Source organism: Babylonia areolata, chromosome 10 (genome assembly GCF_041734735.1).
Source record: "Babylonia areolata isolate BAREFJ2019XMU chromosome 10, ASM4173473v1, whole genome shotgun sequence".
NCBI classification, from domain to species: Eukaryota; Metazoa; Mollusca; class Gastropoda; order Neogastropoda; family Buccinidae; genus Babylonia; species Babylonia areolata.
The window spans coordinates 34,371,048-34,387,233 of NC_134885.1; the positions used below are offsets into that span (position 1 = coordinate 34,371,048).

A 16,186-nucleotide genomic window follows, 5' to 3' on the forward strand; every position below is an offset into this window, starting at 1 on the left:
AGACAACACAGTGAGAGGCAGAGAGACAGACAGAGGAGTACCACTGGTAACTTATATATCTACAGTCTTCACAGACAACTGACTGCTTGGCAATATCGCTTTTTCTTCATCTGGAAGGATTTTCATGACATTTGAAACTGAAAATACTTACGGCACTTGTCCTTGGCTGTATTAACCACGAAATTCGTCTTGCACACACACTTGCTGGCAGTACAGTCAGCGTTTGCGATGCAGTCACCTGCTGCCTGGCACGTTCCATCGATGGGGATCCCTGTCCATGAAAACACGTCATGATTACAGCATGTCCATGAGACTGTGAGAGAGACAGACATACAGACAGACAGACAGAGACGGAGTGTTTCCCATGCAGTAAGTTACTTCTGAGCAAGATTGTTCAGTGTTGGCCATTTTCCATAAAAATATGACATGATCATGCCATTGAGAGAGGGAGAGAACAGACACAGAGAGAGAGAGAGATGACAGAGAAAGAGAAAATGGGAGAAGAGTGAGGTATCTGCAGATGGTTTTCCTGTTCATTCTGCAATGTTGTCAGTCCATCGTTTCTTCGTCTTCCCCTCCGTCTCCCTCCCTCTACAGTTCCTTGGAGGAGTTTTTTCTTCTTTTTGCAAGGACGTTGGGTCTTGTTGGATCTGATGTTGGGATTTGATGTCCCTGGACAGTTCTATCAGCAGTGTTGATGTTGTTGTCACCGGCCATCACCGTGGACTTTTCAACGCTGATTTCCATGCATTATCTTGTAATAGCTTTGATTTATTTAATGAAGTTTGATTTATTTAATGCATCTGGCCATAGGGACGTATACATACATCAGGAGTTGGGGGAAGGGTTTATAAGCAGTCAACCAAAGGGAATCTGCATTGAGACAACAGAGTGAGAGGCAGACAGACAGACAGAGACGTAGCACTGGTAACTTACATATCTACAATCTTCACAGACGACTAACTGCTTGGCAATATCGCTTTTTCTTCATCTGGAAGGATTTTCGTGACATTTGAAACTGAAAGTACTTACGACACTTGTCCTTGGCTGTATTAGCCACGAAATTCGTCTTGCACACACACTTGCTGGCAGTACAGTCTGCGTTTGCGATGCAGTCACCTGCTGCCTGGCACGCTCCATCGACGTTGGCCACTGTCCATGAAAACACGTCATGATTATAGCATGTCCATGAGACTGGGAGACAGACAGACAGACTGACAGACAGAGATGGAGTGTTTCCCATGCAGTATATTACTGCTGAGCAAGGTTGTTCGGTGTCGGCCATTTTCCATAAAAATATGACATGATCATGTCATTGAGAGAGAGAGAGAGAACAGAGGGGTGACAGACAAATACAGGGAAATGGGGAGGAGAGAAAATGGGTATCTGCAAATGGTTTTCCTGTTCATTCTGCAATGTTGTCAGTCCATCGTTTCTTCGTCTTCCCCTCCGTCTCCCTCCCTCTACAGTTCCTTGGAGGAGTTTTTTCTTCTTTTTGCAAGGCTGTTGGATCTTGTTGGATCTGATGTTGGGATTTGATGTCACTGGACAAATATATCAGCAGTGGTGATGGTGTTGTCACCGGCCATCACCGTGGACTTTTCAACACTGATTTCCATGCCTTATCTTGTCGATGTTTCATTCACTTTTTTAACAAGCTGGCCGAATTCTTGTTCATTACATGCCAAGCCGTCAATGTTGATTGTGCTGATATGATCTTCAAGTAATATATTGAACAGTGTGGAGACAGAAGGCACCCCTGGCGGACTATGAAGCTACTCGCCAATAGCACCATGTGTGGGCACCTCACAGGTCGCTTTGAAATATAGTTGCTTCATGGTTTTGATAAGCTTTTCCCGATTCTTTTTTTTTATTTTTTTTTTATTGTCTCTTATAGTGGTTTCTTCCAGATTATGTCAAACGCCTTCCTGAAGTCTATAAATACTTGGTAGAATTTTCTCTGGTGCTGGAGGTGTTTTTCACATAGGGTACGAAGGTTGAAGATTTGTTCAATGGCTCTTGTGCCTTTGTGAAATCCAGCCTTTCTTCAGCAGTGATGGTATCTGCTCATGGCTGCAATCTGTTCTGGCATGAAATCACAACATGACTGAAGCATGTCAGTGAGAGAGAAAGAGACAGAGACACAGAGAGAGAGAGAGAGAGAGAGAGAGAGAGTGAATGAATGAATGAATCTTTAATGCATCTAGCCATGGAGACGTATGCATACATCAGGAGTTGGTGGAAGGGTTTATAAGCATAATCTATATTACCAAGCTATACATAATTTTTATTACCTCAACTACTTTACCCTTCACCCTGCCTGCAAACTCAGACAGTGATATATCTAATCATAGTTTAGTTGACTGAGTAAAAACTAAATATTGAGAGCTATTCACAATTTCAGTCTCTTGCCCTTTATGTACCATATTTACTCAAATGACCACCTATAATTTTTGTTTTCTGTAAATTTACTGTCTATCTCGGGGACTCCGAAACTTGCTGCAAATTATTATTTTCATTCTGGAGTTAGAGAGAGAGGGGGAGAGAGACAGACAGACAGACAGACAGACGGACAGAGAGACAGAAACAGAGAAAGATACAGAGAGAGAGAGAGAGAGAGAGAGAGAGAGAGAGAGAGAGAGAGAGAGAGAATCCATCTTTCCCTCAATCCTAAATATCTATATTCTTGAGAAACAATAATATTGCCTTTGCTCATATACATTTACCTTTAACTGAAGTGTTGATGCAGCATGTTACAAATCATTCAGCTATGTTTGTAACACAATGGCAGTTTCAGACAATAAATCAGTATCGTCGGCCAGATAGAAATGCTGAATAGTTCCATACCATCACAAGGAAATTTGGCACCGCATATTTCATCGCTCAGTATTTCTAAAGCCTGTTCGTTATTAGACTGACTGACTGATTGACTAACAGACACTAAGCCCAAAGTTCTTTATAAATACGGAGCCGATTGAGTGCTGCCTCTAGGCGTTCATCATTCGTTTCCTGTGTCATCCAGACCAGTCAACTTAACATTCACTCCTTCAAATACATCTGCTGATACAGGAAATAATACGGTTCACAGTCATCAGCCATGGTCATCAATACGACAGACAAAAAGTTAAGGACGCTAAATTTGTCGCACTCTATCTAAGTACCCTTCTTCTTTTCATACCCCACCGCCATGGTCATCAATACGACAGACAAAAAGTTAAGGACGCTAAATTTGTCGCACTCTATCTAAGTACCCTTCTTCTTTTCATACCCCACCGAATCATTATACAATGTTAGGACATTATTGGTTAACTATTTTAGAAGCACTGGTAACAGACAAACGTTCCAAATTTGTTGATCTACGCACACCAGTTTTTGTTTACTGGATATCCCTTTTTCAATGAGAAATGTCATGTGTCGTAAATGCAGATGAGCATTCCCACGTTGCACCCCAAATACTTACGGCATTTTCTATTGTCTGATGAGGGCGAATAACCTGTGTTGCACTTGCACGTCGTTTCACACTTGCCGTTGGTTAGGCATTGATCGGTTTTTTGACAAGCCGTGCCAACTGTTTTCACTGTCAAAAGGGGAAAATTCAGTTAACATTTGGCCTTTCAAACATATTCGTTGGAACAGGATATCTTAAAACTCATACATCTGTATCCATTAACGCCACAGCCAACACTGAATAATAAATTGATGGTGCCCTCTCACTCCCTTCTCTCTAAAACTCAAATTTCCTCTCCATTCGCCATCATCACGTTATCTTGAATCAACGCACAAAACAAATGTGAACACCAAAACCTATAGAGACCTGTTTTGTAAATTCGTATCTCACGATTTTTCTCTGCTGTCATCCATCCTTCCATCCATCCATCCAACCACCTACCTAACTACCAACCTTCCTGTCTATTCAAACAAAATAGTCGAAAAAAAGAGCTGGGCATGTTTTCTCTAATTCTTTAATTAACGAAAACCAACGAACTCAAAATTAAAAATTAGAGAGACAGACAAACAGAAAGGCAAACAGACGCACAGACAGACACAGAGACAAAGAGATAAACAGCGCTGGTAAGATATCTACAATCTTCATTGACGGCTGGCTGTTTGGCATTGTCGAGTTTTCCTTCAGACGGGGAGGATATCATGACATTTCAAACAAAGTACTTACGACACTTGCTCTTGTCAGCTTTTGGCACCAAACTGGCCACGCACGCACACTTCTTGCCAGTAGTACAGGTTGTGTCTTGGATACAGTCAGCTGCTACTGAGCAAGTTTCATCGACGTAGGCCACTGTCCAACAAAAACAACATGATTAAAAACATATCAATAAGTGAGAGAGGGGCAGACAGACAGACAGATAGACAGATAAACAATGAATGAATTTAGCCGAGGGTTAATAAACATTCATCGAGAGTTGAGGGAGGGGTTTATGAGCAGTCGGCCAATCTGCATTAAGACAACAAAAAGAGATTGACACAGACAGACAAAGACAGACAGATGCACAGACACACAGGCAGATAGACAGAGACAGAGAAAGAAGTAACAGTGGTAACATACAGATCTACAATTTTTCGGAATCAGAATAATTTATCATCTCAGCAAGAGAAATTAAGTGTGATGAAGTCTGTGATACGTACAGATCCCAAGCAAAAACAGAAAGAAATTGCATTCAACATATATAACAAAATCACGCTCAACCATGCACACGCATACAGAGAGAGAGAGAGAGAGAGAGAGAATGTTTGCATGCCTTATAACTGAATGTCATTGGAAAGGCATGGAAGGTCTATGTATAGGCATTTCTAAAAGATGTGTTTTCAGACCAGTTTTAAAAGACTGAAATGAGGGAGAGTGACAAACATCGTGAGGTAAACTGTTCCAGATAGATGGAGCTGAATGAGAAAGAAGAATCACTTAAGGGTCGGGTTTTAACACGGGAAGCATGCAGCCGCCGTGAATCGGAAGATGATCTGAGTTGTCGTGAGGGGGTTGGGGGGGGGGGGAGGAGCAGTGGGTAGGTGTAGCTTTGAATGACTTCTGTCAGATACTGAGGGGCAGCACCCGAAATGGAGTTGAAAGGTGAGAGTTGCGACTTTAAACTGAACGCGGGCAGATATTGGTAACCAGTAAGAGAATGCAGAAGATGAGTGATATTGTCTGTCTTTTTGGTTCTAAAGATTAACCTTGCTGCTGTGTTTTGAACTTTCTGGGGTTTTGTACTAAGTATTGAGGATAACCAAAGAGGTGTTCGGTTAGTTACAATAATCAAGTCTGGACAAGAGAAGAGAGCACACCAGAGTTTATGTTGCTTGAGTAGTAAGGAAATGTCTGATGGAACTGATCTTTCGAATTTGAAAGTATGCAGCCTTGCAGATATTATTTACCTGCTTCTTCTTTGAAAGGTTTGAATAAAACGTCACACCCAGATTTTTCACGGAAGACAAAGTTTACATCTGAATTTCCAATTTAAAGAGAGGAAGGTAAACAGTTCTTTATAGACAGTCTGCTTAAAGAAATAATAGCTTCAATTTTACTATCATTTAATTGTAATTTGTCTTGATTCATTCATGCCTAAACGTCAGCAATACACTGTCTCCCTCCCTCTACAGTTCCTTGGAGGAGTTTTTTCTTCTTTTTGCAAGGCCGTTGGGTCTTGTTGGATCTGATGTTGGGATTTGATGTCCCTGGACAGTTATATCAGCAGTGGTGATGGTCTTGTCACCGGCCATCACCGTGGACTTTTCAACACTGATTTCCATGCCTTATCTTGTCGATGTTTCATCCACTTTTTTTAACAAGCTGGCCAAATTGCTGTTCACTACATGCCAAGCTGTCAATGTTGATTGTGCTGATATGATCTTTAAGTAATATATTGAACACTGTGGAAACAGAAGGCACCCCTGGCGGACTATGACACTACTCGCCAATAGCACCCTTTGTGTGCACCGCACAGGTCTCTTTGAAATATAGTTGCTTCTTGGTTTTGATAAGCTTTGCCCGATAAGATTTTTTTTTCATTGTTGCTTATAGTGCTTTCTTCCGGATTATGTCAAACGCCTTCCTGAAGTCTATGAATACTTGGTGGAATTTCCTCTGGTGCCAGAGGTGTTTTTCACATAGAGTAAGAAGGTTGAAGATTTGTTCAATGGCTCTTGTGCCTTTGTGAAATCCAGCCTTTCTTCAGCAGTGATGGTATCTGCTCATGGCTGCAATCTGTTCTGGCATGAAATCACAACATGACTGAAGCATGTCAGTGAGAGAGAAAGAGACACAGAGAGAGAGAGAGAGAGAGAGAGAGAGTGAATGAATGAATGAATCTTTAATGCATTTGGCCATGGGGACGTATACATACATCAGGAGTTGGTGGAAGGGTTTATAAGCAATCAACCAAAGGGAATCTGCATTGAGACAACAGAGTGAGAGACAGAGAGACAGACAGACAGACAGAGGAGTAGCACTGGTAACTTATATATCTACAGTCTTCACAGACGACTGACTGCTTGGCAATATCGCTTTTTCTTCATCTGGAAGGATTTTCATGACGTTTGAAACTGGAAGTACTTACGGCACTTGTCCTTGGCTGTATTAGCCACGAAATTCGTCTTGCACACACACTTGCTGCCAGTACAGTCTGCGTTTGCGATGCAGACACCTGCTGACTGGCACGTTCCATCGATGGGGATCCCTGTCCATGAAAACACGTCATGATTATAGCTTGTCCATGAGACTTGGAGAGAGACAGACATACAGACAGATAGACAGACAGACAGAGACGGAGTGTTTCCCATGCAGTAAGTTACTTCTGAGCAAGATTGTTCAGTGTTGGCCATTTTCCATAAAAATATGACATGATCATGTCATTGAGAGAGGGAGAGAACAGACAGAGAGATGACAGAGAAAGAGAAAATGGGGAGAAGAGTGAGGTATCTGCAGATGGTTTTCCTGTTCATTCTCCAATGTTGTCAGTCCATCGTTTCTTCGTCTTCCCCTCCGTTTCCCTCCCTCTACAGTTCCTTGGAGGAGTTTTTTCTTCTTTTTGCATGGCCGTTGGACCTGATGTTGGGATTTGACGTCCCTGGACAGTTATATCAGCAGTGGTGATGGTGTTGTCACTGGCCATCACCGTGTACTTTTCAATGCTGATTTCAATGCCTTATCTTGTCAATGTTTCATCCACTTTTTTAACAAGCTGGCCGAATTCTTGTTCACTACATGCCAAGCCGTCAATGTTTATTGTGCTGATAAGATCTTCAAGTAATGTATTGAACACTGTGGAGACAGAAAGCACCCCTGGTGGACTATGAAGCTACTCGCCAATAGCACCCTCTGTGAGCACCGCACAGGTCGCTTTGAAACATAGTTGCTTCATGGTTTTGATAATATTTTCCCGTTGTTGGTTTTTTGTTGTTTTGTTTTGTTTTTTTGGGGGGGTTGGTGTGTGTTTTTTTGCATTGTCGCTTATAGTGCTTTCTTCCAGATTATGTCAAACGCCTTCCTGAAGTCTATGAATACTTGGTACAATTTCCTCTGGTGCTGGAGGTGTTTTTTCACATTGGGTAAGAAGGTTGAAGATTTGTTCAATGGCTCTTGTGCCTTTGTGAAATCCAGACTTTCTTCAGCAGTGATGGTATCTGCTCATGGCTGCAATCTGTTCTGGCATGAAATCACAACATGACTGAAGCATGTCAGTGAGAGAGAAAGAGACACAGAGAGAGAGAGAGAGAGAGAGAGAGAGTGAATGAATGAATGAATCTTTAATGCATCTGGCCATGGGGTCGTATACATACATCAGGAGTTGGTGGAAGGGTTTATAAGCAATCAACCAAAGGGAATCTGCATTGAGACAACAGAGTGAGAGGCAGAGAGACAGACAGACAGACAGAGGAGTAGCACTGGTAACTTATATATCTACAGTCTTCACAGACGACTGACTGCTTGGCAATATCGCTTTTTCTTCATCTGGAAGGATTTTCATGACATTTGAATCTGGAAGTACTTACGGCACTTGTCCTTCGCTGTATTAGCCACGAAATTCGTCTTGCACGCACACTTGTTGGTAGTACAGTCTGCGTTTGCGATGCAGTCACCTTCTGCCGCGCACGCTCCATCAACGTGGGCCACTGTCCATGAAAACACGTCATGATTATAGCATGTCCATGAGACTGGGAGACAGACAGACATACAGCCAGATAGACTGAGAGACAGAAACGGAATGTTTTCGATGCAGTAAGTTACTGCTGAGCCAGATCGTTCAGGGGGGATCGTTCAGGGGGGATCAGGGGCTGGGGGTGGTGGAGGGGGGGGGAGAAAGGGCGGCAGACAGACAGAGAAATAAGGCAGGTGACATGCAGAACTACAATCATCATTGACAACTGACTGCTTGGCAATATCGATTTTCTTCAGACTGAAGGATATCATGACATTTCAAATTGAAAGTACTATGGTACTTGCTCTTGGGTCACTCTCTCTCACACACACACACACACACACACACACACACACTCTGTCCACTCTCCCTTCACACCACACCCCATTATTATACAACACTGAGAAATCTTTTGTTCATTTCAATGCTTTAGAAATACTGGTAATTGTCAACGCATAAGAACATTCCCAAGCACTTACGGCATTTCGTATTGTCTGAGCTGGCCGCAAAACCGTCGTTGCATTTACACGTCGTTTCACACTTTGCGTTCGAGAGGCATTTGTCTACTGATGGACATGCCTGACCAACAATTGTCTCTGTCAGGAAGAGAAAATCCGGTTAGGATTTGGACTCCACATATATCTGCTGAAACAGAATTTTTAAAAAATTCATACAGCTATATTGATTAATACCATTGCTAACACAAATTTTCTTGATACTTCCCTCCCTTCTCTCTCAAACTCAGCCCCTTCCCCCTATTCCCCCCCCCTCCCCCCCTACAGTGGAGCGCTACTCCTTTTCTGTTTACAAGTACATGTTTTATCACAAAAGCTGATTTTTCTACAGGATTTTCCAGTGACAACTCTTTTATTGTCGTTGTGTCTTTTACGTGTGCTGAGTGCATGCTACATTTCATCTCGCTTTATCATCTCATCCGAATGACTAGTGTCCAGACCACCACTCAAAGTTTTGTGAAGGGAGAGAAAATACTGGCGTGTTTGGGATTTGATCCCGCGATTCTCTCGCTTCATAGGCGGACGCGTTACCACTGGGCCACCATACACATGGATTATAACATTCATAAAATAAAACATACCATATGTAGACACCAGTGTCAAGACACCTGTTTTGTGAATAAATATTTCACGACAAACGGCTTCTATTATCTAACCATCCTTTCAGCTATCCACCTACTTACCAACCGATGTATCCTACAAACAGAGTTGTCGAAAAACAGAAAACAGAACTTTTTTTTTTAACTGGCAATGAAGAACCGAAGAAATCAGATTAGAACAAGTACAATCTTTTAAATAGTTATATTTCAAACAGAAAAGAATGCATTGAATAATGTGAAACGTTAATGTGCACAGTGGTTACAGTTACAACCAGTGAGGACATCCAATAACTTCTCATACCATGCATGTGGAGGGTGTGGTGGGGGACAAAAGTAGGGGGCTGGGGTTGATGAACACTGACACACAGACGTATCAAACAAACAACAATACTCACTGCATTTGCCGCCGTCACATACTAAATTAGCATCACAAAGTTTCTGGGCGTCACAGGCTCCATCCAAGGCCACCATTTGAACGGTTCCTGCAACACAAAAAGGGGTAATGGGATTGTAAACCCACGATTTCTCGCAGTCCCTTGATTTCTCTCACTTTGAGAGAAACTTTGAGACTGCAAGAAATGTGTGAGAAATTGTGGGTAGTCCTAGTTTTTATCAAAAATATTTCCCTTTTCATCGTAGTTGGTAGGGCTGGGGAACAAGTTCTCTTCTCGGATGTGAAAATAATGGGAAAATTATAAAGTTCAGTGAGGATGCGTTGGAACAAGTTCAGACCCATTACATAACCTGGCTGATGCCACTTTGATTGTAGAGGTAGGGTATTGTTCCTAAGAACCTTGCAGTCATTCAAAATTTTGTTTTGGTTTGTTAGCTTGATTTCTCCCTTTCCTACTCACTAATTCTTGTTTGATGCTCAGCTAAGTCTGCTCACAAGAATTGCTTTTAATCAACCAGCGCGGATGGTGGATTTTACAAGATGGTGGGAGATGTAGCAGAGCACTCAGCTGGCTACGATGACTGCTATCATTTAACTTCGGCACATGCTGTTGCAGACGAAATTTTGCAACTGACCTACTGATCTTCACTCGCACATTAATACAAGCACAACGCCATTCAAAACTTGAACAAACGCCCCTTCTAAACAAATACTCTAAACATTTATGAAACCAGTTCTATGTATCATCCACTGTCAGATTATGTCTGTTGTGCTTGCATGCACTTAAATCAGTTAGAAGCATATTTGATTTTAGTTTAATCATTCGTCAGTGTAGCATTTCAGCTGATGCAAGACAATGTCATTTCCGTTCGTCACATATTATGCTACAGTCTTCAGTTCTGCCTTCAGTTCTAGAGTGATCACTTATCGTGTGCTACAACCAAACTGCTACAGTGTTTTTGAATGAGAATAGATCAGGCACTTAAAAGATACAAAGCAGATTTTCATTGTCAACACACCGGCAATCACTCTATGCCACTGGTGCTGCTTGCCAGCTTGGGCTAAATTTGAAATCTGTGTTTCTGACACACACTGTTTTATGAATGATATCTATTACCGGATCAGAAAACTACAAGTATTACATACTGGCAGAATTTTCGCAATTCTTTCTTTAAATAAGTGTTTGGCTACGTTAAACGCAATTAGCAATTTTCAGATAAGAACTTGTTTAAAGTGCTCAGTTTCAGGTGACTTAAAATAAGATCATAAATTCATCTTTAGAAATCAACACTTCATTTCATATTCATTAGAAATGTGGTATTGTGCTCTTTGTTTTGCGACCAGTCGACGTAAATCGGTTCTGGAATCATTCAGAAATGTATCGTTGAACACCTAGCAACAAGCACAAATTCGCTCAGTTTGCACTTGGACAGTGGCGATTCGCTTGCAGCCCAGTTGTTAGCGTGACCTGCATAGATAGCATCTCGGGAGTTTTGCATTGGTCAGTTTCGCAGGTGTTTGAGCCTACATTCTGCATGTCACACACTGGGTCAGCTGCATAAAATTCTACTATAACCCTCTATATGCCCCTGGCCTTTCCAAGAACATTTCTATCCTTTCGCTTTCTATCCTGATAACCATTAGATTCAAATCCTCTTTTATCTGATACCCCTTACCATGGTCGGTTACATTATGCTTGGACTATTATGCATGGTGGAATCACGAAAGATGGAAAGCATAGTTTTGGGCCACAGTTGCTGACGTTTAGTGTTGTGATGTGAGGCTGCTGTTTGCATGGTTGCAGAAAGAGAGAGAGAGAGAGAGAGAGAGAGAGAGAACGTGTGTGTGTGTGTGTGTGTGTGTGTACTTTGGGTGATGGAGCAAAGAAACACATGATACTGACCAGCAGTGCGCAAGTATTTGCCAGTAATTTATTCACGAATGACAATTGAGGATATGGATTTTCCATTACAGAGTGCACAGACAATACGCAACACAAAAAACCTCTTAAATCAGCTGGATTGGCCTTTACACTTTTGTTTCGAATATACCCAGGGAGATTTACAGCTTACCACGATATTATTTGGAACCTCGTTCATAGATAATGCATTTTGTTGTTGCTGTCAACAGTTACTTTTCTGTCCTGTTTTCCTCTTCTTTATAACGGTAATAAAAATTTTCATGCTCTTGGAGAGTTGGTGATATACACCATATAGTTGTCTGTATGCACTGATTTCTGTTATACAGTTCTATGGCTTTCCAGGGGTAGTTTATCTTTGGGTCATAGCATTGCACTTTTGATGATTCCACTCAAAAATTATTTTGATTTAAAAGGAATTAACTCTGATTTCATTATATTCAGTGATGAACATTGTGTCCAGAATGAGATTTGCCATCGTTCACTTTGATTTTTGAAGGCACAAAATAAACAATAATGAGTGTAATTTTACGCTGAGTTGTTATTTGCAGAGTAATAAATGTTTTTTTTAACATTCAGTGTTGAGTATTCGTGGTTGATTCTGTTTGAATCCCTGTTCATCAGTTTATAACTGCATAAACTGACTGCTGAAACTTGGAATGCAGTAGTTTGGCTGAGTGCATATGATGTGCGAAAGGTACATGTCTTTCTCCTCAAACGGAGCAAAAGCATTATATTTCTAGGGATTTTCAAGTGGATATGATTCTAACCACTATTCAATTATTTCTTACAGAGGCACAGTCTTTCAGGACTGTGGTCCTCCATTGCTTGGTTGAAACACAGCATACTTTGTTTTTCTGTCCATCACGTGAAATCCCCGCATGAGACGAATTATTTTTATGTACACCAGAATCATCATTGACGATTACAGTTACATTACTGAAAAGAAAATGAAACGTCATAACCATATTTTTTTCAGCATGTATGATGGAATATTTTTTCTTGTAAATGTGTTGACACCGATCTCACGCTGTGAAATCACTCCATAGTGAGCATGCATACACAACCACACACATACTCACGCTCAAACACTCCCGCCATTTTCAATATTGTTCATTGTAGTTACATACACATCCTCACTTATGTCATTTTCACACAAATCCATCACAATAGTTATGTATATAAAAGAGCAGCTAGGTATACCGTTGGGTTAATAGTTTCAAGCAAGGAATGCATGAGCAGTGTTCGACTGTGAAAATGAGATCAGAAAATGTTTTTTCTATAACGCAGGTGGTTATAAAAGTCATGGTCATTTTGACCGATCTACCTGATCAATCCATCCAAGTTCTCCGTAACCTGCCATACAGTCCTGACCAAAACCCAGTTGACTTCTGATTGTTTTCATCTTCCGCATCAAAACCTGGCAAACAAGAGGTTTACAAGGACCTAGGACTCAGGAAGAGCACTAAAAACGCAGCTTGCTACCCTGTCCCCTGTCACACTGCCGCATTCAATCAATTCAAACTCTTTCGAGCTCTTACACAAAAACCCAGCCCGCTGGTCAGGTTTTCACCATATGTTTACCATATATTCTTATGTGTATAAAACATTGATCTAACATGAAATAAGATAAATAAATAAACAAAATAGACTAGAAAATATGGTTTACGTATGCAAGCATTTGCTCATATGACATGAATCAACATATTAATCTTTAGAAAATAAAAGATATTTAAAAGGCAACTGACTTAAATAAGAAAAAAGGAAAAGATCTACGTTCAACGAAGTTGTGCATACTGACACAAGCATGCACACACAGGGTACAGAGATACATAGCGTGCACGTGCTAATTTCCAGTCTCACAGACAACCTGTCAGAATGATGTCTATTGTGTAACATTACTCAACCTCCTACAGCCTTTTTTTGTTAGTTTTATTGAAGGCAGAAACGCAATTTTCTATACCACCTCTTCCCAACAGGATCCAGTCAAACGTTAAGCTGTTCTTTGTAAAAAGAGATAAAGTTATCCACCGACCTAACTGTACAGCACTTTTTGGCTTTATATTCTCCGGGGTTTTTTTTATCTGTTAACCAAACCAACTTCTATATATAATATTGAACTCTTGTGGTGTGGGTGGAAGGCAAAAGAAAAAATCCACAAAAACAAAACCTCGTTTTTCAATACAAAGACAAAACAAGAAAGGCAAGGCCTTCAAGACTCACTTGTGATACACTTTAAAAAAAATGTAATCGTTAAAATGTGTTCTGTGTTTGTTATTATAAAGCTTCGCGTTTAAAAAAAAAAAAAAAAAAAAAAGTCCTAACTAGATTCGAACCCTGCGTGTTCAGGTGAGAAGAAACTGCCTTATCCATTACACTATCGTGGCTCCTTGACTGACGTTCGAAAATTTGACATTTGAACATACTTTTTTAAAGGGCGATAAATCAATTGCGGTATTCGCAGTGAGAACGCTCTTTAAATCATATTATTCTGGTGTATCTTGGGCATTCAAAAAATCTTTGAGGGCAATATAAAAATTCTTTTTAATGGCTACCGCCGCAATCACACTGCAACATTTAGCCGTTTTCACTAGATCTAGATAGATGTACAAGTTTAGTTACACCCCCCGGCGGAATGTAGTACGACACGGTCAATTTCTCTTTTATGTTCATTCTAGTTTTATAGTTTTAAAGTTGATATGAAAATTGAGTATTTTGTTAAACTAATAACATGTAGAGCCAAGTACAAGTACTTCTAAACGTCGTAAGAAGTGAAAAGGACTTCATTTTGAGAAAAGTCAAGACTGGAAATTTTTTCGTTTCATCGTGATCAGTTCAAGGGTATTAACTCGCATGGTTTACAATTTTTAACTGTGAATTCCGACTGATTCTGTGGATATTTGGGATATTTTTATGGCAGTTTGGGGCATAATCCAGTAAGTGATGAGGCGTTCACAAATCTTTCTCTGAATAAATATTTAACGGTCTTCTTCTCCAACTTTCCATCACGTTATCGTGTATTGTCAATTGAACGGGCAGGTCAACAACTTGAAACAAAATGGCGTCGTTCACGTTCGCGAAGAATATGAGCACGAGCTTTGAATGTGTATAAATATGTGTACGCAATTGATTTTAACCCATGACCTTCAGGGCTCAGCCAACAGATCTGTAAAGTCCACTCGTCATATTGATTTTAGTATTTTCCGAAAAAGACCACTTGGGCGAATGAACATAGTGAAAGCCCTGTACACTGAGAGTAAAACACACAAGCTTTTTATGTATTGAGTATAATTTCAAAATGTAATGTTTGAGAAAGATCAGTTTAAAGCAAATTAAGTCCCCTAGCATTAATTAGAGTAATTTCCCTTCTTTACTATCTGCACCAAGACGTTTGCAAAATAAATAAAATTTCCATGCTTAGCAAAACAAGTTCCTGTTTGAACAAAAAATGGTAATAATGACTGCTCTTGTTGTTGTGTCGAATATCAGATCAAAGTGTTAAGTTTAGAGAATACAAAAAATATAAATATAACAGTAAATGCAGTTTGCATATAATTAGACTTCTTTTTTTTCTTTTTTTTGTGCCCATCCCATAGGTGCAATATTGTTGTAAACAAGATGACTGGAAAGAACTGAATTTTTCCTATTTTTATGCCTAATTTGGTGTGAGCTGACAGAGTATTTGCAGAGAAATGTCAATGTTAAAGTTTACCACGGACACACAGACACACAGACACACACACAGGGTTAAAACATACTCACTTTGTTTACACAAGTGAGTCAATGATAGCAATAACAAAGATACTGCCATCTGGTGACATCGACAAAGGTATAAATGACATATGTAACTTACCTGCCATGCACAGGAAAACGAAAGCTGCGATCAACTTCATGTTGCTTGCTTCACTTGGATGAATGTTTCCTTTCCGACAACAACTGGGCTGGTCTTTCAGATGGTCTGTGAGCCTCGTCCTCACAGTTCTGGTCTTCTCTCTTTCGGGTGGACGGGTACCCGGCTTTGCGGCTGCAAGCCTTTTTATACGGCAGTCTCTTCGAGTATGTTGACGTCGGCAGGGCGAGGCCTTGTTTTGTCTTAGCAACGAACAGCTGACAAACCTAGAGACATTTGATTGGTCAACCAACCCACAACTGACTACTCTGCAAGTTCGCAAAACCTGTCTGGCAGCTTTGTCGCCCCCCCCCCCCCCCCCACCCCCCTCCCTCCCCCCCACCCCCCCAAAAAAAAAATCTTCCTCATCCTCCCTCCTCTTAGGTCCTCATCCTGTTTTAACCACCTCCCTTCTATCTCCCCTCCTCCCTTACCACCTCACTCTGTCCCCATTTTTCCCCTTGTCGTGCCCCTTCTCCTCCTCCCCCTCCCCACCCATCCCTCTCTCCTTTCTCAGGTGTCTTTCTGATTATCTGTGGCAGGTAGGCGCAGTGCGCCACGATTGTTTTCAATGGCTGTTTACACCTGGTGGCGATGATGGTGGTGGTAAATCTGTGTGACTCTGTGCGTGTTTGAGAGAGAGGGGGGAAATAAGTCGTGTAAGCAGAATATGTGTTTACAGCACTGTTCATACAAGTCCCCCTCTTCCTCCTGCCCCCAC

General features: G+C 41.0%; 1 protein-coding gene across 9 annotated transcripts in view; it reads right to left on the bottom strand.

The window, feature by feature from the left end:
* LOC143286960 (uncharacterized) overlaps positions 1-15,690 on the bottom strand; it is a 42,303-nt gene extending 26,613 nt beyond the window's left edge. For 2 of the 9 annotated variants that reach the window (XM_076594939.1, XM_076594936.1), the window contains exons 1-9: positions 15,430-15,685; positions 9,660-9,746; positions 8,630-8,746; positions 8,005-8,124; positions 6,570-6,689; positions 4,172-4,294; positions 3,461-3,577; positions 1,033-1,152; positions 152-271 (exon numbers count right to left, since the gene is read on the bottom strand). In XM_076594939.1, coding sequence (XP_076451054.1) covers positions 152-271; positions 1,033-1,152; positions 3,461-3,577; positions 4,172-4,294; positions 6,570-6,689; positions 8,005-8,124; positions 8,630-8,746; positions 9,660-9,746; positions 15,430-15,469 — 964 coding nt within the window. In that variant the 5' untranslated portion in view covers positions 15,470-15,685. Of the gene's footprint in view, positions 1-151; positions 272-1,032; positions 1,153-3,460; positions 3,578-4,171; positions 4,295-6,569; positions 6,690-8,004; positions 8,125-8,629; positions 8,747-9,659; positions 9,747-15,429 lie in introns of all 9 variants that reach the window. The other 7 variants (XM_076594937.1, XM_076594938.1, XM_076594943.1 and 4 more) reach the window with 7 other exon arrangements.
* Between the last annotated feature and the right edge of the window lie 496 nt (positions 15,691-16,186).